This window comes from Peromyscus maniculatus, chromosome 5, assembly GCF_049852395.1.
Source record: "Peromyscus maniculatus bairdii isolate BWxNUB_F1_BW_parent chromosome 5, HU_Pman_BW_mat_3.1, whole genome shotgun sequence".
In the NCBI taxonomy this organism is placed as follows: domain Eukaryota; kingdom Metazoa; phylum Chordata; class Mammalia; order Rodentia; family Cricetidae; genus Peromyscus; species Peromyscus maniculatus.
In genome coordinates this window covers 50,314,869-50,339,372 of record NC_134856.1, presented here as the reverse complement: position 1 = coordinate 50,339,372, position 24,504 = coordinate 50,314,869, and the positions used below count along the sequence as shown (strand labels likewise).

The 24,504-nt window shown below is 45.7% G+C and overlaps 2 protein-coding genes across 2 annotated transcripts in view; one reads left to right on the top strand and one right to left on the bottom strand.

Annotated features, from left to right (window-relative positions):
• The first annotated feature begins 1,503 nt into the window (after positions 1-1,503).
• Positions 1,504-7,891, top strand: LOC102927544 (leucine-rich repeat-containing protein 58). The gene has a single exon (XM_076572190.1). The coding sequence runs from the start codon at positions 1,583-1,585 to the stop codon at positions 2,207-2,209; it is 627 nt and encodes a 208-aa protein (XP_076428305.1). The 5' UTR covers positions 1,504-1,582; the 3' UTR covers positions 2,210-7,891.
• An 8,255-nt stretch (positions 7,892-16,146) lies between these two features.
• Positions 16,147-24,504, bottom strand: part of Atmin (ATM interactor) — a 19,074-nt gene continuing 10,716 nt past the window's right edge. The window contains exons 2-4 of the mRNA XM_016004930.3: positions 23,884-24,009; positions 22,028-22,227; positions 16,147-20,377 (exon numbers count right to left, since the gene is read on the bottom strand). Of these exons, the coding sequence (XP_015860416.2) occupies positions 18,574-20,377; positions 22,028-22,227; positions 23,884-24,009 (2,130 nt within the window). The 3' untranslated portion in view covers positions 16,147-18,573. The remainder of the gene's footprint in view (positions 20,378-22,027; positions 22,228-23,883; positions 24,010-24,504) is intronic.

Genomic DNA, 24,504 nt, shown 5'->3' with positions numbered 1-24,504 from the left:
ATCTCCTCAATGATGACAGAATAGGACTCTAGACATCTGCTTTACAGAATTGGTCTCTAACGTCTTGTCTGTTACCTAGGTTTTGTTCTATTTTGTTTTCATAGTTTCTGGTGTTTTGGTTTCATCTAACTCACACTGGCCTTGAGGTAGCTTTGAACTGATCTTCCTGCCATAGCCTTCCAAGTGCTTAGACTACAGGCATGTGCCACAATGCCTAGCCTTTTTGAAAAACAAAAACCGTAACGCTAGCCAGGAATGGTAGTATGGGCCTGCAGTCCCAACACCCAGAAAGCCAAAACAGAGCCAAAGAAGCTAGGAAGGAAAGGAAAGGCCACAGCACAGGGTCAGGAAGATAATGATTGCGCTAACTGGTGGATACTTGGCAGTCTAGAAGGAATTGTTAGAGATTCCCCGCCCCCCCTTCCTTCTCCAAATAAAGAAGCCACCTGATCTGTCCCAAAGAGAAATTGGGTATCTCAGTTCCTGGGCATTGTGGCATAGGACCCAGGCCCCTGGGCCTGCCCACCTGAGCCAGGGGTATCGCCCCAGCCCGCTTTTTAAAGCAGCAGAAGCATGAGTAAACTCTAATGTAAAACAAGAAAAAAGCATGTACTGGGAGAGCACCACCAGTAATGGGTGGCCAGGCCTTCCCTGCTTGGCCCAAGTCCTTCCCTTTGAGTGTTTAAGACAGTTTTAAAAGACTGAGTCACAATGTAAAAATGTTTTAAAAGTTAGATTTATTTTATGTATATGAATGCTTTACCTACATGTATGTCTGCATGCCATGTGTGTGTCTGGTGTCCACACAAGTCAGAAAAGGGTTCGGATCCCCTGGAACCTGAGTTAGAGGGTTGTGAGCCATTGTGTGGGTGCTGGAAATCAAACTTGGGTCCTCTGTAAGAGCAGCCAGTGCTCTTTACTACTGGACCATTTCTCCAGCTCACACAATGTAAGTTGTTAAGTTGGCATGCAACGTAATGGGTTTCATTATGACATTCGTGCATGGGGTAATTTTTGTTTTTATTTTTGTTTTTCGAGACAGCATTTCTCTGTGTAGCTCTGGCTGTCCTGGAACTCACACTGTAGACCAGGCTGGCCTCGAACTCACAGAGATCCTCCTGCCTCTGCCTCCCTGAGTGCTGGGATTAAAGGCATGCGCCACCACCGCCTGGTGGGGTAATTTTTGAAAAAAAGTCTTTGGGGATGGGGACTGGTGAGATGGCTCAGCAGGTAAAGGCACTTGCCACTAAGCCTGATGACCTGAGTTCAAACCCCGGTCCCCACATGAATGATAAACAAGTGCAGGGGTATTTCCATGTACATATACAATAATTAAATGTTTTTGAAAATTAGAAAGTGTTTTGTTCAGATAAGAGTTAAGTTCTGAGGGACAAGTTAGAATAAATTGTTCATAAAATACCATTATAGGGGGGCCGGCGCGCGGGGTGAGCGGCCGGCCGCCCCCGGGCCGTGCGCGCCACTTCCGACCGCCACTTCCGACGCAGCGTTCGCTTGGAGGTGCCGGGGCGCGCCGCGGCGTCCGCTGGCGGAGGCGGCGGCGGCGGCCTGGGACTCGGGCGGGATGGAGGAGGCCGCCCTCGGAGATGCCGAACTCAACTGGTCCCGCCTCAGCGTCTCGGCCGAGGCGCTGGAGTCGGAACTGGAGGCGCGCGCCGAGGAGCGGCGGGGCTCGCGGGAGGCGCTGCTGCGCCTGCTGCTGCCCTACAACCGGCTGACGTCGCTGCCGCGGGCGCTGGGCAGGGGCTTCCCGCACCTCCAGCTCCTGGACGTCAGCGGGAACGCGCTCACGGCGCTGGGGCCCGAGCTGCTGACGGTGAGCGGCCTGCGCACGCTGCTGGCCAGGAACAACCGACTCGGCGGCCCGGGCTCGCTGCCCAAGGGCCTGGCCCAGTCGCCGCTCTGCCGCAGCCTCCAGGTGCTCAACCTCAGCGGCAACTGCTTCCAGGAGGTGCCCCCCTCGCTGCTGGAGCTGCGGGCGCTGCAGACCCTCAGCCTGGGCGGCAACCAGCTGCAGAGCATCCCCGCCGAGATCGAGAACTTGCAGAGTTTAGAATGTTTATACCTTGGAGGAAACTTCATTAAAGAAATCCCACCAGAATTAGCAAATCTACCTTCTCTGAATTACTTGGTGTTGTGTGACAACAAAATCCAAAGTGTGACTCCTCAGCTTTCACAGCGTCTATTTTGACTGCTGTGTCAGGCAGATTAAGTTTGTGGACTTCTGTGGGAAGTATCGCCTCCCCCTGATGCACTACTTGTGTTCTCCAGAATGCTCTTCCCCCTGTACTTCTGCATCCCACAGCTCCACATCCCAGAGTGAGTCCGACTCGGAAGATGAAGCCAGTGTTGCTGCACACAGAATGCAGAAAGTTCTTCTGGGTTGAGCGGCAGTGGGTCTTGAGAAATACTAAACACTACACAAAGATACTTAAAAAGAAAATGGAGCTTGAAGTTGATTGGAAACCTTAGTGTTTTCATCTTGAATATCCATGTAAGAGTTGCAGTGATGTAAAAGGTTTTGCATTCCATCTATCTGTTCAGCAAGATTGAGTCCAGTTCCACGTTTAGATTCTTTGAGTGTAATTTATTCTAAATGGCAGTTCTCAATTCAGTTCAGCTGGTTGGTCACAATTTTCACTGAAGTCTTTGATGAAACACTAGCAGAATGGTACACCTTGAAGAGCAGTCATCATCAGCCTGGAGTGGTGTCACTTGGGGCAGTTGGGTTGACTAAAGTAAGACTTGATGACAGTTGTACTTACCAGAGTTGTCCTGGTTTGTGTTGAACACTCTGCCATGATAGACTGGGCCTTCCCCTGTGTCACCCCTGACTTGAGCCTTTCTGACCAACTAACTGGTACAGTAAGGACTATCACTTTCCAATGGACTGTTTAAATCTTAGCTCTTGTTTGGTGTGATTGTTACTAACCTTATGCAGTCTAGCTGTGATGTAATGTGTTACAGTGCCTTAAGCCTAGCAAGGATGTGGAAGCTTAGTCTAGAAATGACTTTAGAGCAGCCTACAACCTGACACTATGCAAACAAAACACTTGGAAATATGCTTTCACAGACTAAGTAAACCCTATAGATAGTCCCTGAGTCCTGCAGGCCTGGGACTTGTGATGTAGAATGGGCTGGCCGGGAACTCCGAGATCTACTTGCCTCCACCTCCTGGTGCTGGCATTAAAGTGTTGGCCACCACCTGCTTCCATGGCTATCTTAACTTCATTTTGTTAACTGTAGTGATCTTGTGTAAGCAAGGCTATACCGTCAGATCCATCTATTTGCCAAAAGATAGAATCATCGTTCTTGACAGAAAAATCTAGACGACAAGTAATCTGAGAAAAGCTGCTTTATAATAATGGACTAAATGAGGAAAAGTTGGACATGGTTGTGCACACCTCCACACCAGCACTTGGGAGGTAGAGGCAGAAGGTCAGGAGTTCAAAGTTAGCCTAGGCGCCATAGTGAAGTTGAGGCCAGCCTGGGCTATATACATGAAAACTTGTCTCATAGTGGGGGTGGGTTAGGGTGGGGTGGGTTTTAACTGTCAAATGTGTCATCTTTGCTTGTTGTATACTAAACCAAAACTGTCTCTGCATTTGAAAGACAAACGACAACTAGATATCATGACAGTTGAAGGGAGTCAGAAGTAGAGCTCATGATGGTCATCCACAATAGACTAGTTCACAAAGTTGGTATAACCATTGAACATGGAGAAAGAGGTTATCGAGAAAACAGAAAAGAAAACACTAATGAAACTGGCATCCTTAAGGTGTGGGAGAAAAATAGTAACAAATTATTATCATTGAACATTAACAAATTTTACTAACTAGTTGATTATGCGATAAAAGCTAATATTAAAATTCTAAATTGACACTAGAAAATCTTTAACTCTCACTACTGATGATTAAGTAAGCAACCTGTAATAGCGTGAAGGCTGCTTGGTAAGTGCTAAAGGTAGTTTCAGATTGCGTTAGGGTGTCAGGTGATCTCTTCAAGAGTGCTTTGTTAGAGGCCAACTGTGTGCTGAGAATGTTCGCATGTTAGGTTTCCTGTATATATCATTTTTATTTTAGTAGATTATTTTAGTAAACTATATTAGTAGATTATAGGGTAATTCAGGGTTTGTGTGTGTTTGTGTTACGTCATGAAACACGAGAGTTTCGTGGCTGCAGTTGTGAAACGCTGCTATAGTGAGTCCCCTTACCTTTCCCTCGGAATAGTGTAGTAAGATTATTTTTTCTTTTTGATTTAGAAATTTTCGTCCTGTGTTTATAGAAGTGATGTTTCTACTGCTAACATAATTGTATAATAGAAGTTACAAAGTTTATATTTTACCTAGTGAGCAACTGTAAGCTGTAGACTTCAAGATTAGGAAAGGCACAGATGCCTGGGCCGTACCCAAGTGTCATACTGTAAATGCTTTGTAAACTGTAAATTAGATAACTTTAGTTAAATAACAGAATGTTTTCACGGAAAACATTCAAATTGATGGGACCACATTCTTCTGGTTTAAATACTTGTAATCATCTTGACCTAAGTAATAGCTTGAGTAGCCCTTTAGGAATTATTTGTTGTAAATAGCCTTGTAAATAGAGCATCTAACCATACATACCCTTTCCAGCCTTCTAGAAAGAAGGTATACTGTTTCATCTTTCATAAATGTAAATATTCCAGCCTGTGGCATATAGATGTATCCTATGGTGTTCTTTCAACAAAGTGTTTATTGTGGGTTTTTTATGTGTATAGTTAAACTCTGAACAGTATACCACATCAGTGTGCAGCTGTCTTTTTGGCAGGGGTAGGGATTATAGGGATAGATCCCAAGGCCTTTGTGCATGCTGAGCAAGCTACAGTCCAAGCAGAGCAGGTATAGCTTTCAATGAAATCTTTTGTAGCTGTTTGACCTTTTTTGTTTTTCCTTTTTTACTCATCTTTGGCCTTATCCTTTATTGCCAGTGATTGCTAAAAAGTTTTCTTTCTTTTTCATTATTTTTCTTTTTTTAAAAACCGATTATAGACATTCACTTGGTGAGATAGGAATTGGCCATCTAGAAATATGATCATCTTCTGAAGTCAGCGAATATATTTTGAGCGGTAGTCTGTCTCGCTAGTTATAAGCCCCATGTATATCCAGCTAATGAACTCTTAGAGTTTCAGAATCAGCAAGAGCTAATTTTCATAATACAGCTGTTTTGTTTTCTAAGACAGGGCCTGGCTGTGTAGCCTAGGCTAGCCTTGAACACACTATGTAGCCCAGTCTGGCCTGCTTGTAATGCTCTTGCCTCAGCTTCCCAGCTGCTGGGATCACAAGTGTAAACCATGAGCCCAGCTCAGTATTTTACATGGAAATGTGCCAAAGGTGCCTCTTGGCCTAAAAATCTCCATGTTAAAATTTTGTTGCCAATATTAAAAATAAACATACATTGTAAGTTGACTTCAAATATGAGATGTTTGGGGGTGATGCAAATAAAAATAAAAGGCAGCCCTCAATAGTGCAACATATTCCTGCAGACACCACAGTTCTAACAGACACTGGAAATACTGGGTTTAAAAAGACTCAAGAAGAGGCCCTTTGCTACAATGTAAAACAAATCTTGAAAAGCAGCAAAGGATAGGGAAAGAGAAGTCATAGGTACCAGGGAAATCCCTGAGCCAACAAAGACCTGTAGAGTAATAAGGAATTGTTTTAAAATTGACTTGCAAAATGGCCTACTGCTGCCACCAAGAAACCTTATCACTAAGTTTATTACTGTTATTATTGTTATTCTGTCGGTCCCCGCTGCTGGAGGCTGTTGTTCCATTTGCTCCCGGTAAAGCAGAGCCAGCAAGCTGTTTCAGCCTTGCTTTTCCCAGAGTTGGAAAGTATTTCTTCATTGGTCTGGTTTATAATACAGCAGGTAGCCTTGGTGAATGTTTACTTTTTTGTTTTGTGTGGGGTTTTTTTTTTTAGTGCAAATCAAGTATTTAGTAGTGGCTATTTACATAAAAAAAACCATGTGAGTTTCCATGTGAGTGCTTGTAGATACAACTTTACTAGTAAAAGTATATGTGTAAAATTATTTAGCTGCATTTAGTTTTGAAGTGCCTAATTTTTACCTAAATGACTTGCCTTTCATATAAAAGTAGAGATTTTATTATAAATAATGCTCTCCATTTAGTCCAAAGTACTGTGTTTTTGACTTAGACTAGGCATGTAACCCTGGTGAAGGGTGCTGTGTAGGCTTTAGGCAGTGTGACATGTAGCACATAGTTCTGTTCCATTGCTTAGAAAAGTATTTAGTTAGCCTTCACTGTCTGTATATTAAGCACTTCATGTTATATAACATTAGTTCAGTAGCATGCAGTTTGATATTTTCATCATAGTGGGATCTTTTTGGTAGTATAGTGGGTAGTGATATCCTTTGTGATCTGAAAGGAAGTGCCTTAAGTCTTCCATTTAACCCGAACTATGGGAAAGAACGTATATTGTATGGTAAATTGTCGGTGATGGCTGTGTGATCTTCTGTATTAACTTGAAAAGAAAAACTGATCCTGAGGGATTCCTTTGCCCACAACAGGGCCCACTGTGTGTGTAGGGCTTCTGGGGAGGGAATCTTAATCATACTGTGCCAGGAGATCAGAGCCCACTGAAACCAAGGATCAAGCACCACCACCACCCTGCCCCCAGTAGAAAGGTGTACCTTTTATATAGTATTTTATTTAAATGTATATGCTCCCACAAAGGACAGCAGAAGTTCCACTGCTGTCATATTTATATCATCTTAGGAAAATATTGTCACTGAGGTTTAGCATGTTTTATCACCAGTTTTCCTTACAGACCGAAGTGGGGATAGTTTAATATGTATAAGTGCCACTATTCTTACTGCATTTTTCTTGATCGATATTTACTAAGGATTGGATTCAGAAGCATTCCACTAACTCAAAGTTGAACACGTTAGAAGGTGGTTTTGATGGGTGCTGCTAGGCTTTTATTTAGCATCAGTCAGCCTCAGTCATTGGCATACTCTTCAGTCTCGTGTGTATTATGTATGTATAAAATCTAGTAGTAGCTTAGTGAAGGTTATTAACTGTCTGCATTCACTAGAACATACTTTATTCTTTTGACCATGAATAAATTGAATAAAATTGTATTATTCAAAACTTAAGCTGGGGAAAGAAACTAGGAGGAGGTTGGCATTGCTGTTATTGGAACCGTAACTAGGTTGGTGTTGTGTACAGGGATGGTCAAGGCCCCTGTTCTCACAGTTCACGTGCTCAGCACTGGTGTTCCCGAGAAACAGTGTTGACCCAGTAGTCACTTTCTCACAGTCATAGCAGACTTATGTTGAGGTTTGTTGCATTTTTGAGCCCACTTGGTATTCGTTAGAAACAGAACATAATGGGAAAGACTTTCTGCATAACCATCCTTAACTTTTCATAAAGTTGGGGGCTTCAAATACCAACAAAAGATGCTGAAAGATGTTACTTTGGTCAAATTATTATGTATGTTCTAACTTCTTTAATTTTCAGTACCTAAAGTCTTGTGTATTAGAAATATATGTATAAGTAGATACATAATTAAAATGTAACTCAGAAATATGAATTAATAATGGAGTTTGTTTTCTGAAAAAGATAGTCCTATTGTATCAAATTTATGTTACCTTATAATGGCTAATATTCTAAAAAGAATGTTTAAACTATTTAAATTCTTGTGCCTCCTCCTCCAAAGGACATGAAAAAATATGATCTTAGATTAACTTTAAATACCTTCTTCATGAATTTTGCCTTAAACATTGTGCCTCATTTTATTAAATTGTGTTATTAGACCCAATTCTGGTTTTTGTGACAGCATTTTATTCTAAACAAACATTTATTTTAAAGAAAACTTTATAATGCCTGTATTTGGTATATCACTGCTTATATGTTTATTGAATTTATTGAATACACAACTTCAAAAATTAAGTGTGTATTAGCATTTATTGTGCGTGCTGGATACAAGAGAAAATAGAGTTAGAACCTGTTCCTCAAAAAAAAAAAAAAAAAAATACCATTATAAAGCCCATTACTGGGCCTTGGAGCTGGCTCAGCAAGTAAAGGAACGTGACACCTGATGACCTGAGTTGAACCTCTGGGTCCCATGGTAGGAGAGAGTAGACTCCCGAAAGCTGTCCTCTGACCTCAGCATGCTCCCCACAGTTACTTCGTATGCTAATGTTAAAATGTTTTTAAGTGTCTAAGAGATGTCTCAGTGGGTAAAAGGGCATGCTGTGCAAGTGTGAGCATCAGAGTTCAGATCTTGACACCCACATTAAGGCCGCACTCAGTGTGTGTATCTATAACACCAGTGCTCTTACAAGGAGGAGGGAGCAGAGACGGGAAAGTCTCTGGAAGTTGGTCCAGCCAGATTGTCTCACACCGAAAAGCATCTGCAGACCCCGTCTCACTAGAAGTGAGGACCAACACCCAAGGTGGTCCTCTGACCTTCACATGGACCCACATTCATACACATACACAAAAAAGCTTGAAAAGTCTACAAACCTTGGTGGAAACACACAACAGCACTCTTCTGCTGAACCACACCCCCAGCACCTCAGAGTAACCTAGAATTAGGAGGAGGACCAATCTGAACAAAGAGCCCACTTTTCCTTAGGTTTGTGGGGAACACAGGAGAGGTAGTCACTGTTAGCATGTGTTTAACATGTGCAAGGCCCTGGCTGTAATCCAAGAGCCCCAGCAATCCGATGGAAATTGTAGTATCCTTTACAAGTGTATTGTATTTGTGCGTGCACATGTGTGTATACATGTGTTGGATGGATATGCCATGATGTGTATTTGGAAGTCAGGGGACCACTTACTGGAGTCAGTTCTCTCTCCACCAGGCTGGTCCTGGGAATTGAACTCAGGTCATCAGGCTTGGCGGCAAGCTCCTTTACCCACTGAACCATCCTGCCAGCCCTTCTTCCTGTTCCTTTGAAGTGAGATCTCATAGTGTAGTCCAGGCTGGCCTTGATGGCTGATCCTCTCAGTATTGCTGGGAATACCCCTGGGTGCAGTTCTCGTGTCTCTTTTGACCAGATAATCTAACAAAATATGCAGAAGATGCCTCTGTGGACACATGAAGAACTTTTTGCATTAGGCACTTCCCTGCCCAGGTAGCTGTTCAAGTGCCTGATAGAGTTCCCTGCAATCATTTTTTTAATTAATTCTTTTCATACAATATAGTTTGATCATTTTCCCCTTGCCATACATATCATTAGCATATGTCATAAATGGAATTGCAGGTGGCTGGCTGCCATTCTGCTCCACAGAAATGCTTTACTCTAGTAATCATGAGAGTGTTTTTAGTGGTTTTTGTTTTTCCTCATACTGAAGTTTTCATAGAAATTTCTGTCCACATTTATAATTATTTCTTGGCATTTACTTCTAGAACTGCTGGGTAAAGGCATGGGAGTGTTTGAATGCTCTTGACTCGCTTCATGAAGTCCTTTGTTTTGGTAGTTTGTTTATTGAGACAGGGTTTCTCTGTGTAGCCCTGGCTGTCCTGGAACTCACTCTGCAGACCAGGCTGGCCTCAAACTAAGAGATCCTCCCGCCTCTGCCTCCCAGGTGCTGGGATTAAAGGAGTGCACCACCATGCCCGACATAATTTCTTTTCAAGAGCGTTGTGTCAGCTCTAGTGTGCCCCAAGGAGGTTGAGTATATGTGTCTCATGATACTTCTGGAAGTGGATACGTTTTGGGAAGAATTTTTTTTTTTTTTTTTTTTTTGAGACAGGGTTTCTCTGTGTAGCTTTGCGCCTTTCCTGGAACTCGCTTTGGAGACCAGGCTGGCCTCGAACTCACAGAGATCCGCCTGCCTCTGCCTCCTGAGTGCTGGGATTAAAGGCGTGCACCACTACCACCTGGTGGGAAGAAATTTTTTTCATACAATCTATTTTGATCATGTTTCTTCCCTTCCCCCAACTCATCCCAGATCCCTCCACCTCCCTGCACCCAACTTTATGTCTTTCCTCTCACTTTCAGAAACAAACACCACAAAAATGAAAATAAAACAAGAAAAAGACCAATAAGACAAAAAAAAAATGCCAAAACAAAAAAGTCCACAAAAATAAAACGTGAAGTGTGTTTTGTGTTGGCCAACTGCTCCTAGGCATGAAGCCTGCCCTAGAGTGCGGTTGACATCCCTAGTCACACTCCTTTGGAGAAGACATTTTCTTTTTGTCAGTGAGTACTGACTGCAAATAGCTTCTTGGTTCAGGGTGTCCACTTCCCCTCTCATCGCTGACCCCCTTCTGGCTTGAATCTGTGTAGGCCATGTGCATGCTTCCACAGGCTCTGAACTCGTGTGCACCAGTCAGTCCTGCTGTGTCTAGAAGACACTGTTTCTTCAGAGTCATCCATCACCTCCAGTTCTTACAATCTTTCTGCCTACTCTTCTGAACAGATCCCAGAGCCTCGAGGCTGTGAGGAAGACATTTAGGACAGAGTGCTCCCAAGTCTCTCAACTCTCTGCGCATTGTTGAGTTGTGAGTCTGTTAATTCCCATCTACTGCAGGAAGAAGTTTCTCTGATGATGATTAAGCAAGGCACTGATCTCTGGGAGTAGCAGTGGTACTAGGAGTCATTTTATTGCTATGTTCCTTCAGCAGAATAGTAGGGTATGTTTTCCCCTAGGTCCATGACCTAGCTAGTCTCAGGTTCTTGGCCACTTGAATAGTGGCCTCTCTCTAGACCAGTTTAGCTTGTTTCTCTGTGGATGGAGTCAGTCCATCTACCAGTTCTGTGATAAGTTGAGGGAGAGGCCAAAAGTGAACAGATTGCACACTCCCATTGGGATTCCCAGCCACTAACATCGAGGGGAGCCCATGTGTCATGTGTTGAGCATGTTAGGATGGAGGTACTGTGCCTCTTCCTACCTAGAGATGATGGCCTTGCTTAGGTCTAGTCTCTAGTCCTCTGCAGACCAAGCACAGACAGCCCAGGTGTCCATGTGTCATTCTTCATCCCTTTGGTTTTGATATGAACATTTCCTTTAAAACTGCCACATGGAATTCTGGCAGGAATGGGGTTCCAGCGTGGTTTGGGATCACTTGAAAGGTAGGGGCTAAATAAACATTACAAGAATACATCACCATGCCCAGTTTTTCATGGTCCTTGGGATTGAACCCAGAACCTTGTGCATGCTAAGGTAAGCATTCTATCAACTGAGCTCAATCTTCAACTTGTACAAATTTTAATTGAACATCTTGTAATTATGAGAACCTTTCTAAAACAGTCTTGGATAAGAGAACGCTCATAGCTCTTCCTGAAAGTGTTATGTTATGGTTACATTTTGTTATATTGTGGCTACTGTTGCTATGATGAAACACCATGACCAAAGCAACTCTGGGAGGAAAGGGTATATGTGGCTTATACTTCATGTCATTGAAGGAAGTTCTTCACTGGAGGACGTCAGGACAGGAACTCAGAGCAGAACCTGGAGGCAGGAGCTGATTTAGAGTCCATGGAGCAGCACTGCTTACTGGCTTGCTCCTCATGGCTTGCTCAGACTGCCTTCTTATAGAACCCAGGACCACCAGTACAGGAATGGCACCACTCAACAATGGGCCGGGCCGTCCCCCATCGATCAGTAATTAAGAAAATGCCCTACAGGTCTGCCTGCAGCCCGATCTTATGGTGGCGTTTTGTCACTTGAGGCTTGCTGCTCTCTGATGGCTCCAGCTTGTGTCAAGCTGACGTAGAACTAGTCAGCACAGTCATTAGAAGCAACTTTCCTCAGAGAGGAGCAGACAGGTCTGGGATTCTTTCCAGAGACCCGAGCAAGCACATCATAAGGGCGGGGGCACTGGCTGGAGAGATGCTTGGCAGTTAAGAGCACCTGCTGCTCCTGCAGAGGACCCAGGTTCGGTTCTCAGCACCCATGCTGGGTGGCTCACAACCTCGTGTAACTCCAGCTTCAGGGGATCTGATACCCTCTTCTGGGCTCTGAAGGAACCTACATTCACACACATTTTCATACACAGACACATATAAACATACTTTTTTGAAAATTCAAAAGGACCAGAACACAATGAGGATATGATCCCCCTTCACAGACAGACAAGCTGGATGCTCGCTCCCTTCCCTCTGCACTGGGCCCAGGCTTCTGCTTATTGTGTAAGTATGGCTGTCAGAAAAGCTGCGGAGATGGTAAGTCCTAGTCACCCCAACTGTGTTCTCTCTCTCCCTCTCCCTCTCCCTCTCCTTCTCTTTTCAAGACAGGGTTTCTCTGTGTAGCCCTGACTTAGAACTCATTCTGTATATCAGGCTAGCTTCAAACTCATAGATCTGCCTGTCTCTGCCTCCTGAGGGTTGGGAGTAAAGGCGTGGGCCACCACTGCCAGCTGTGTTTTTCCTTGCAAGTACCGGGATGAAACCTGAGTGTCTTGGAAGCCACAGCAAGTGTCCTTTCTGCTGAGCCATCTCTCCAGCCCTTCACTTTTATTTTCCAGCATTCTGGAAAGTCCAGGATCCAGGACAAATCTAAGACGATGTGGTGGTACATGCCTTTAACCAACCCAGCGCTCCAGGCTTGGAGACAGACTGATCTCTGTGACTTGGAGTCCAGCCTGATCTACATGGCAAGTTCCAAGCCAGCCAGGGTTACATGGTGAATGGAACAAAAAACTTGGGGCATAAAGAACTGTCCACGACTGGGTCTTCATTGAGTTTAGGCAGCTGTGCTAAAATGACAAAATTAGGGGCCAAGAATGTATCTTAGAGGGTAGAATGCTTCACTGGCATGGACAGAGCCCCGAGTTCCATCCCTCGCACCACGTAAACTTAGCATGGTGGTGCATAGCTGTAATCCCAGCCACTGTGGAGTAAAGGCAGGAGACTCAGGAGGTCAAGGCAATCCTCAGCTATGTGGCAACTTTGGGGCTATCCTGGAATAAGAGACCTTGTCTCAAAAACAAAAACTGACAAGAAAAAAAAATCAACAAAAAAATTAGAACAAAACACCCCCCAAACAAAACAAAACAGGATGAGTCTTCCAAATGGGCCGAAAGTAGTCTACACATTTGTCTAAGCCTAGCCATATTTTACTCTGAGTTAGTCTTTCTGTCGTCAAGAGCGATAATACCATTCATTTCTATGCAATGCCTCTGCTGTCTGAGATAAGAGAGAATTCCCTTTTTTCTGTCCCTTCCCCTGCCTCACCTGACCTCAGTTTAGCCTCAGGGCCACGCCCCTCTGCAACAAGTGACCCCAGGTCATGTGGGAACCCCACTGGGTCCTGCCAGAATTCCATGTGGCAGTTTTAAAGGAAATGTTTATATCAAAAATGAAGGGATGGCCGGGCGGTGGTGGCGCACGCCTTTAATCCCAGCACTCGGGAGGCAGAGCCAGGCCTGGGTTACAGAGTGAGTTCCAGGAAAGGTGCAAAGCTACACAGAGAAACCCTGTCTCAAAAAAACAAAAAAAAAGCAAAACAAAACAAAACAAACAGACAAACAAAAACCAAAGGGATGAAGAATGACACATGGACACCTGGGCTGTCTGTGCTTGGTCTGCAGAGGACTAGAGACTAGACCTAAGCAAGGCCATCACCTCTAGGTAAGAAGAGGCACAGTACCTCCATCCTAACATGCTCAACACATGACACATGGGCTCCCCTCGATGTTAGAGGCTGGGAATCCCAATGGGAGTGTGCAATCTGTTCACTTTTGGCCTCTCCCTCAACTTATCACAGAATTGGTAGATGGACTGACTCCATCCACAGAGAAACAAGCTAAACTGGTCTAGAGAGAGGCCACTATTCAAGTGGCCAAGAACCTGAGACTAGCTAGGTCATGGACCTAGGGGAAAACATACCCTACTATCCTGCTGAAGGAACATAGCAATAAAATGACTCCTAGTACCAGTGTTACACCCAGAGATCAGTGCTTTGCTTAATCATCATCAGAGAAACTTCTTCCTGCAGTAGATGGGAATCTCGGTGTCTACAAAACCACAAAAATACACCTTTCTATAAAAAAGTGCAAAAGGAAAAAAAAAAAAGGGATGGAAACCAGTGTAGTTTGCTAACAGTACTAGACTCTCAAATATAGCGAGACAAAAATAATTTCTGTGAACTGAAATAAAGCAGTATAAACAATTCCTAAAGCAGTTTGCCAAGGTTGGCATGATTCCTCAAACATGTAATATGGAAATTTCAATTTTAGAGAAAAGTTGCTGAGAATTAGAATTTATTAGTTATGTTTGTGTTTTGTCTGCATGTATGTATGTATACCACATGCACGGGGGTCAGAAGAGTCCCTGGAATTGGATTCATGGGTGGTTGTGAGCTGCCATGTGGGTGCTGAAACTGAACCCCCGTCCTCAGTGCCCTAGAACACTGAGCCATCTCTCCAGCCCAGCTGCGGAGAATTTGAATGGTTACATATCTGTCCGTGGCAAGTCAGTTCAGAGGCACTGAGTTCTGCCATGCTTTGCTTGAAGCATGAGCTCTACATTTTCTGAAGTTGCCCAGCACAGGAAAGAAGAGAGAACTATCCATTTTAAATTCGGTTCCAGTCAGCATATTTGAGATGCAGCCATACATGCACATTTCACCTGGGGCGTGGGAAAGCAGCATCCACCAGACAGCAGAGCTCACATGGCTGCAAGCGGCAGTGGCGGCGGCGGCGGCGGCAGCAAGAAGATGCCAAGCTTAGACCAAGGTTTTACTTGCACATTCCAGGCTTCAACGCTCACTATTCGAGGCCCAACAGGTCTTTGCCCTTGTTGAGCAAAGGACTTTGAAGGAGATGACAAGTCACCGTAGATACATATTTTTTTTTCAACTTCACTTTCATTTTAGACATACTCCATGAACTATGACTATCATTTTATCAAAACTGTTTTTATTTTGTTGCCGCCATTGTCCTTGAGTGGCCTCTGTCCTGTGATACTAACTTGCTTCAAAGAACTGAAGTTTAATAGAGGTCTATTAGTCCATCTGCTTCTCATAGGCTAGCCTGTGAAATCTGTAGATTTTGAACCATGTTACAAATGTTTTCGTTACTTAGTAAGATAGTGTATTTTTTTCCCCTAAGTCTTTTGAAAGAACAAGGAGCCTTGCTGATGCAGTTCAAGCAATGTCTTTGTTCATTTACCCAGTTTGGGGCTTGCTCCTTCCAAAAAACTCCCTTTTCAATGTAGTCCATGTTATTAACTGCTTGAGAACCAAGAGCCTGAGACCCCTCTCCATTTGTTCCATAGCAACGCCTCCTGATATGTGAACTAAAGCATCAGTGTGTCTACTGCTAAATACGGCCCCAGCAACAGAAAGGGCCCTTTGAGCACCAGACAACTGAGTCACTCTTTGGTCCTAAGAATATTGTACTAGGCAGCATCTGGCTGAAGACACTAGACGAAAATTCATGTCATCTAACAATGGGCATCACATCTGGATATTAAGTGTGCAGGGGTTTATGTTGTCCTCTCCCAATGTCAAATCAATGACACTTGAACAGTCTTGATACAACTGTGAGATGAGAGAACATAACTTCAGAGCACTTGACCCCAAAGTTGCATATCCCTTCCTCCCGAGCTCGCTCTCTCTCTCTCTCTCTCTCTCTCTCTCTCTCTCTCTCTCTCTCTCTCTCTCTCTCTCTTTCTCTCCCTCTCTCTGGTTTTTTGAGACAGGGTTTCTCTGTGTAGCTTTTGGTGCCTGTCCTGGAACTCGCTTTGTGGACCAGGCTGGCCTCGAACTCACAGAGATCTGCCTCCCTCTGCCTCCTGAGTGCTGGGATTAAAGGCATGCACCACCACGCCTGAGTATATTTTTATTTTTTATTTATGAATGTGTGTATGCACATGTGTTAGGGCACCCTCCAAGTTCAGAAGGCGGCATCAAATCCCCGGAAGCTCGTTACAGGTGGTTGTGGTATGGATGCTGGGAATCAAACCTGGGTCCTTTGGAAGGGCAGCAAGCTGTCTGAACCACTGAGCCACCCCTCCATCCTTTGGGGTATGGTTTTTTAGGGAAAACTATCATCTTCCCATGAAAGCAGCTGGGCACAACTATCCCACTATTGTCTTCTGCAAACCCCGAGTTCCTAAGAAGCCAGGGCAACAGAGTCACATTTTGAGTTTGTACAAAACTCACACCAGAAGGTAGAATTCTAGTTTCTCTTTAATCACCGAATTTGTGTTTACAAACAACCTTAGAATTCAGGTGACTAAGGGTTTGTTGGGACAGTTCTTGCACATGAAGGACAATTACATGCTCCATTTTTTTTTTCCTGTAACTATCAAAGAGACATTGCCACAGAAACAGAAACTTAAAGCCATAGATCGCTGCACTTGTATTTACAAAGAGCCACGAGCGGACATGCATTTCTCCTTCAGCCGGAGGGCGTAAATAGATGCTTGAGTTAAGGCAGTGACAAATCCAAAACAACAGGAAATCTAAGTTAAGGCTTTATGTCTGTTCAGACACTCACATTCACGGGCACTGTGACCAAAACCACTGTTTAGCTACTGGGGTGCACTCACCCGCTGGGTGTGTTATCAGCCCATTACCGAGTTCTTTGCATCAAGTGAATGGGATACAACAGGGCAATACCACCAATGTACCTAATGAATCATCAACCCCCTTAGGTTTTATTCTAAGGGTTCAGCTTTTGGCAGCGCAAGCATACACCACAGAAAGCACAGGGCTTTCCAGGGTAGAATGGACGGTTCCTCAGGCTCTGCTCATCCTGGTTTGCCTGAGAGTTGGGCAACAACTACTAATCCATAATCTACTTAGTGCGGAGAGCCCGCAAGGCATGTTGGACCATGTTCTCCCCTCAAAACACAGAAACTATTCTTTATTATGGAAGCAAATGGTCTACAGCTTTTTGTCTTTAAAGAATGTATCACAACACAATCTAGACTAGCATACTTTAGATGGATCTACTCTACAATTGCTAGTCTCAAGGTACACATAATATGCTTGCTAGACCCAAGTGCTTCCCTCAAGGAAAAGTGGGTGCGTGTGTGTGTGAAGCGGGGAGGGGAAAGGTGGGTGGATGGAAAGACTTTGTAGGCATGCTGCGCCTATCAAGAAGTGTGAAGTACTGGAAGGGACGAGGTAGGAATGTCTTTTCCTCACCCTACTTTTCCTTCTTAATTCTTAGCAAGTCGGTGAGTACATTACAGGAAGCAGTGGGTAGTCCCCAGGGTCTACTGTGGAACGGGAAGGATGTTTGTGGGTGTAATGATATGAAGTATGTATTTGCACACAACACCCCCAAACCCCAAACTATTTAGAAGAAATGTTTTGCTTTTGCTTGCTATGAGGTCACTGGTAGCTGGTAGCCTCCAGGTAGCGTTATGGTGGGGACAAGTCACAGGAGAGACCAAGGCATGATTCATGATTGAAAGGTTGGGGTATTTTCAGCTTCATCCCTATCTCCCAACCCATTGGGGAAGGTGGCACTCAAGGTTAAGTTGATCATTAATGGCAATGATTTAAGCAACTCTACCCGTACCACAAAGCAGCCATTAACCCTGGAAGACTGGGTTTGGAGGGTTTCTACAAGGCTAAATATATAGATTCTCGGTGGGCGCTCTGCCTGGGGAGGGCATGGAAGCCCTGTGTCCCTTTCCCACCCACTCTACCCTCTGTAATAACTGTGTCCCTGAGTTCTGTAAGCCTCTCTGTAAGCCCAAAGAATGGGGAATCACAGGAACGCCAATTTACAGATAGTTAGAAGCTCTGGGATCCTGGGCCCCAGACAGAAGTGACTATCCTCTAGCCCGTGTGCTCACAGCTGGCTGCCTGCTAGCATGTGGCAATCCCACAGATTTGGTCATGGAAAAGCTTTCTTCTCACGACTGTTGATCAAGAAGCCTTTCCATGTCGCAGGGTGAGCCCGAGATGAACACAATGGCGGGACTCCACGGCGCTGTCTCCACGGTTTGGGTGCCTTCCTCTTATAGAAGGACTGCTAGCTAGTTACACAGAGAGCTTGCTGTTCCAGTGCCGGCCAGTGACTTCACAGACAGAAAGGAATGGCAACCAAAGCCAGCAGCAGCCACTGCTCGGGGAAGAAGGGACAGCAGTGACTAGGTAAAGACTGTCATAAAATCTAAAGACAGCTGGGGCTTCCCTTAGTGTTTCCAAGCCAGAAGGGAGGTGACAAGGCAAGGGGGTGGCAGCGGAAGACTCAGCAGCCACACATGGTTGTCTAACATTGGAGGTGCCATTCAAGTGTGCCATACTCGGGGGAAAGCGGCTGCAAAGCTTGCGCCCTACTACCTGGTAAGCTTGGCCTCGGCTAAATGGTCCGAAGTTTTACAGTGTGAAATGCTGTTTTTAAAAAAAGATGAAAAGAATAGCTACACAGGAGCAAACGTAGGCAACATTGAAACTTTTTAGATTAACACCTTATACTTTATAATACACTCACATTTGTACACCAGTTGTGTTCACAAGTACAAAACGCCAAGAAGTGCAGAGAATCTCAAGAGCTGTCCCACCAGCTACATCCTCAGTTGCTGCAGCTGTCCTGTCCCCGCTTTCTAAACCCGCAGGACAGGGGAGCCGGCTGCACCTTCAGAAGCTGGAGACAGCGTGCAGCTCCGAGCATGTCTGGGTTTCCACAGAGCTGAACTGGGACTCCATTGTGTTCCAGGCCAAATCGGCTAGAAGGAAGTCTCCCATTGCTGTCTGAGTCTCGTTGCTGGTGAAGAACAGGTTCCCCAGGGGCTCGAAGCCAGAACTCATGGTCTGTGTCTCAGTGCTGTTCAGCTGGACCTTGCTCTCCAGAGCGGGGGTGTGTTGGGTCGGGGAGGCGCCCTCAGTTTGGGTCTCTGTGTCAGAAGAGTCAGTGCTCATGGAGAAGCTGGAGTGTTTCAGGATGCTGCCCAGGGGCAGATGAGGACTACTGTCTAAGAAGAAGTTTAAGTCTGTCTGTGTCTGTGTGTCAAACATCTCTAGGCCTAAGAAGCTTGAACTTCCCCTGAACCCGTATGGCTGTGCCGAGGGGTCTGTGAGGAAGAAGTCAGTCTGGGTCTCGATGTCCAGCGACTCCAAGGCAGGCTCAGTGCTCATGGTGCCGAGTTCACTCTCTTCAGTCTGAGTTTGGATATTTGAGGCTGAGAGGAACTCTTCAATGTCAAAATCAATCCCAGAATTCTGGGCTGAGCCTGATGGGAGCTGGGCATCAGGCCCTGGGTTCGTGTCAGACAGAAGACTCCGGTTATCCAGCGCTTGACCAGGCAGATTGCTTGACAAGATGTTTTCTAAGTCACTCAGTAGATCTATGGTTTGGGTCTGATTATCTGTCATGTTCTGGGAGGGAAGCATGCTGTTCTGGGCACTGAAGTGTAACAAGGGTGCAGACTTTTCAATGACTTGGCTTAATATCTTGGGGTTATTCTGAGGTAACAGACCATGAGTTACTGTCTCTGAAACCAAACTGCTACTGATGACGCTGTCCGTGGGGACACTGTATGATGAATGGACACTTTCAAAAATGTCCCCACACAGGCCAGTGTGGCCCACCTGCACAGGGTCATCGGTGGGGGCTCGCATCCTGATGGTTTGGGTTTCTCTGGAGATCCCACCCGGCTGGAAACAGGCATCTATAAATGCATCTGTCTGAGCAGCTATGGATGAAGTGACCTTAGAGCTCGGCACCAACGTCTGGGTGTGGACACTAACAGGAAGGGACACTTGAGAATCAAATGACAGGTCGGTCTGAGAACACGAGGACACGGAGGAATCAGGGCCAAGCCACTGAGCGGAAGGTATCAAGTTGGGTGAGGCGTAGGACAGATCCGTCTGCACGTTGGTCGAGATGCCATTCTTCTGACCTGTGTTCCCTAGTTCTTGTAAAGGGCTACAAGGGCTCTTCCCTAAGTTCACGGGAACACCTGTACCGACTGGCTCAACAACAGGACCGATAATTTTCGGCAGCGGCAGGCTCTCCTTCAGAGAGCAGGCCTCTGAATCCAGGCTGAGGATGAGGGTTCCCACTGACAAGGGGACTAAGTGCACAGCCCCTGCCGTGGAACCCTGATCCACACCTAACACCACGGGCTGGGCCGAGGCGTCCGCGGCAGGCACAAAGACGGGCACGGGGGAGAACTGCATGACGGGGAGTTTAAGCAGAGCCACCTTGGGCTTTGGTAAAAGCAACTTCTGGGGGCAGCGGGGAGGCGCTGCCATGCTCTGCTTTTTGGCGTGAGGGCTGCAAGAGTCTTCAAACGACGCCACCAGCTTGACTGCCGATGCTTCCAGGTCGTGAACGTCCTGGGGAGGGGCTGGTTGCTCACTCAGTGGTTCAGTGGTTTTACTGGACAACTTCTGGCTTTGTAGGTAGCTTTCCATTTTCCTTTTTTTACTAGGTGGGTCTCTGGAAACAGGGACAAAACAAAAATAAAACCAATTTTAAAATGAAACTACAACGGTTTATTTAAAAAAAAGTTATGTGCACGCGTGTGTCTCTGTGTCAGTATGTGTACATGGCCACCGGGGTTGGAAGTGGGTATAGAGTCCTTTGGAGCTGGAGTTATGGGTGCTTGTGAGATGCTTGGCCTATGTCCTGGGAACCAGAATCAGGTATTCTGTAAGAGTGGAAAGCTCTCTGGATAACTGCTGAGCCATCTCTTCAGCCCCTAAAATGTAGCTTTTGTTGACTACAATACTATTATCTTCATTACTTATTAATGGCATTTCCCACAGGAAAGGTGGGATCCAGACAGTGCCAATGCATCCCTTCAGCATCCCTGAGAGTTAGAATTGCACTCACTAACATTCTCACTCCCTCTCTCCAGGGACTCAATATAGCTATGGTTGTCTTTAACTTGTGGGACCTCTTCTGCTTCTGCCCCCTAAAGGACTACAGGCATACACCCCATCCTCAACTTGGGGTTTTAAAATTCTTCTACTTTTTTATTACATTTATTTATTGTGTGTAAACACATGTGCCACAGCATATGTATTGTGTGGAATTCAGAACAATTCTCAAGAATTGGTTCTTTCTTCTACCATGTGGGTCCTGAGGATCAAACTCAGGTCATCAGGCTTATGGCAAGAACCTTTACTCTTACCAACAGAGTCGTCCCGCTGGCCCCGTAACTTAGATCTTTCAAATCAGATCAAGAAACTTGTAAGTACCATACCTACAGCAGAAAGTATCACACCAAATATAAATCTGATCTTTAAAGAAGTTTAAAGCTGGGCCTATAATTATAATCCTAGCTCCACAGGAGGCTGAGGCATGAAGTTAAGACCAGCCTTAGCTACAGAGTGAGTTCAGGGCCAGTGTCAAAAGAGAAGTAAAATGAGCACAGGATGTGACTTAGGGTTGCGCACTCACCCAGCATGCATGAGGCCCTGAATTCAATCCTCAGCACCATGGAATGTAAGTAAACACAAAATGAAACCGAGTTACAACTTTTAGTGCCCAACAATCCATTTCTCGAGAGAGAAGATGCTGAGAGCTGACATTTTCAAATGGGAATAGGAAAGGAGCCTCAGGAACCATGTGCTGGAGAACTAGCTCAGCAGTTAAGGACACTCGCTGCTTTTCCAGAGGACCTGAATTTGGTTTCCAGCACCTGCATTGGGCAGGTCATAACCACCTGTGACTCCAGCTTCAGGGACTCCAATGTCCTCTCCTGGCCTCTTCAGCAACCTGCATACATGTGCCAATCACACACACTGACATACACACATACATATAAGTAAAAATAAAAATCTTTAGGAGAAATACAAAGCAAGCGGTCAGCATCCAGGCTGACCAGCCCAGGCTCCGTACTGGGCACTGGAGTACACATCTGCAACCCCAGCACCCGGGAGGCTGCAGCAGGAGGACCATCAGCCCAGCCTCAAACACAAAAATAAAAAGAGATCCTGGCCAGGGGGCTCTTCTGTTATTACTGCTGCTACTCCAAAAGAACCCTTTTCAAAGCAACAGGCTCTTTCCCGATGTGGCTGGCTCCCCAGGAAGCCCTCTTTCCAACCCCTCACAGCTCCTCAGCAGCATCTCTTGGTGCCTTACCTGTGTTCTGCAGGGATCTCGTGGCCAGTTCGGTAGATGTGAGACTGCAGTGCGGTTCTGCTGGCGTAGGGACAGCCACACGTACACTGGAAGGTCTTGCCACAGTCTTCCTCATGTCGTTTCAGGTCCCACTCGGTGCCATAGGAATTACTGCACTTACTGCATTTGTGCTTCTTTTCTGCATGCATTTTCATAAAGTGCTGCAGAAAACACAGTTGGGATTAAGACAAGACGACAGCATCCCATTAAGATCCACCCACACACCCAGCTTCCCAGCGATCACCAGGTATAGCATTTGCAGGCAGACAAACTTCAGTTTAACATATGTTTCTCCTTATGCAGAGTGGGCAGGCTGCCTTGGAACCAATCCGTGTATTCAGACTCTCAACTACACATTAAGTGCTGTGGGCCAAGAATATACAGTGTGCTGGCTAGATTCATGTCAACTTGACACAAGCTAGAGTTACCCTAAAGGACGGAGCCTCAGTTGAAAAAATGCCTCCATAAGCTCTGGCTGTAGGGCATTTTCTTAATTAGTGATTGACAGAGGAGGGCCCAGCCCATGGTGGGTGCTGCCATCCGTGGGCTGGTGGTCCTGGGTTCTATAAGACATGGGATCAGGCTGAGCAGATCATGATGAGTAAGCCAATAAGCAGCATCCTCCCTGGTCTCTGCATGGGCTCCTGCCTCCAGGCTCCTGTCTCCAGGCTCCCACCCTGTTTGGAGTTTCTGATCTGCTTCCTTCAGTGACGGACTATGATGTGGAAGTGTAAGCCAAATAAACTGCCTCCTCCCCAACTTGCTTTTTTGGTCATGGTGTGTCATCGCAGTAATAGCAACCTTAACTAAGACATACAGGCTCTGCGATGCCCTTCTCAAGACCCTCCAGCAGAACTTTAGGAATCATTTCACTTTTGTTTTTCAAATTTTATTTTTATGTATGTGTGTCTGTGCATGCATGTGAACATGAGTACAGTGTCTGTGGGGCCAGAAGAGAGACCAGACTTCCATGGAGTTACAGATGGCTCTGAGCCACTTGACATGGGTGCTGGGAATAGAACTTCGGTCCTCCCGAGAGTCACGTGTACTTTCAGCCACTGGACCTTTCCTCCAGCCCTCAGGATCAATCTCTTCAGTCTCGAATCCTCTCTGTGCCGGGTAGAGGATCCCTCCCTCCCTCCTCACAAGACAGCCTGGCTCTGGCTGCTCAGTGGGGAGAGCACAGATGAGTCACCCCATCCGTAGGTCACGGTGCTGCTCTGGGTGAGACTGGCTCCTGAGGCTCAGGTGTTTGGGTGCTTGGTCCCCCGTTAACTGGTGGCACGTCTGGGTAGGTTCAGGAGGTGTGGTCTTGTTGGAGGAAGTATGGCACTGGGGACGGGCTTGGGGGTTTCACAGCCACGTGCCTCCCTAGTTTGCCCCCTCTGCATCCCGCTTGCAGTTTAAGATGGGAACACTCAGCTCTTGTTGTGGCCACCATGCCTGCCTGCTGCCGCACTTCCCTGCCATGACGGACTCTCATCCCCCTGGAACTGTAAGCCAAATAAACACTTCCTCTATAAGGTGCCTTAGTCATGGGGTTTTTATTTATTTACTTTAAAAAAAGATTTTATTTTATGTGCATGTATGTGACATATGTGTGCAGTTCCTACAGAGGCCAGAAGAGTATTGGGTTTCCTGGAACTGCAGCTACAGACATTTTTAAATGGCCATGTGGCTGCTGGAAACCGAACCTGGAAGAGCACCCAATGCTCTTAACCACCAGGCCGTCTCTCCAGCCTGGCCCTGGTGTTTACTGCAGCAACAGAAAAGTAATGAACACGTCCGCTTTGAAAAGGGTATACTAAGTGACATACCTGTTTAACCAGAGAGAACTGAGAAAATGGTCTGTCAGGGCCTCGAGGACATCCTTTGATTGGACAACAGTAGAATTTTGGGACAGTTTTCAAATCTTTTCTTATTGTTGGATTTACTATGCCGTCCTGCAAAAGTAAAATCCAGCAATTATCATTATTGATTGATTCATTCATTCATTCATTCATTCAAGACAGGATCTCTCTATGTAGTTCTATGTAGCCTGGAACTCACTAGGTAGACCAGGCTGGCCTCAAATCAGAGTTCTGCCGTCTCTGCCTCTGGAGTGCTGGGATTGAGGGGTGCCCCACACCTGGCTCAACAACTGTCTCACAAACCCATCACAGCAGGCTGGTGGTAGAAGTATCGGAACCAGGCATCCATCTGCCCTCCCAGCCAGCATGTCTGCCAGCAGAACTGCTCCCCAGCTCCCAGGCTTGTCCTTGCTCCTGTTTCTAATCCTCACCCACGTTGAGAAAACCTCCAGTGAATAGGACCTGGGCCTATTGGGAGCACTGTGGCTTTCCATTTTTCAGGATGGGTGTCTGAGTCCTCACACACAAAGGTGCTCATGCATCCTGTGAAAGTGTACAGAGGTCAGAGGTCAACATTTGGCAGCTTCC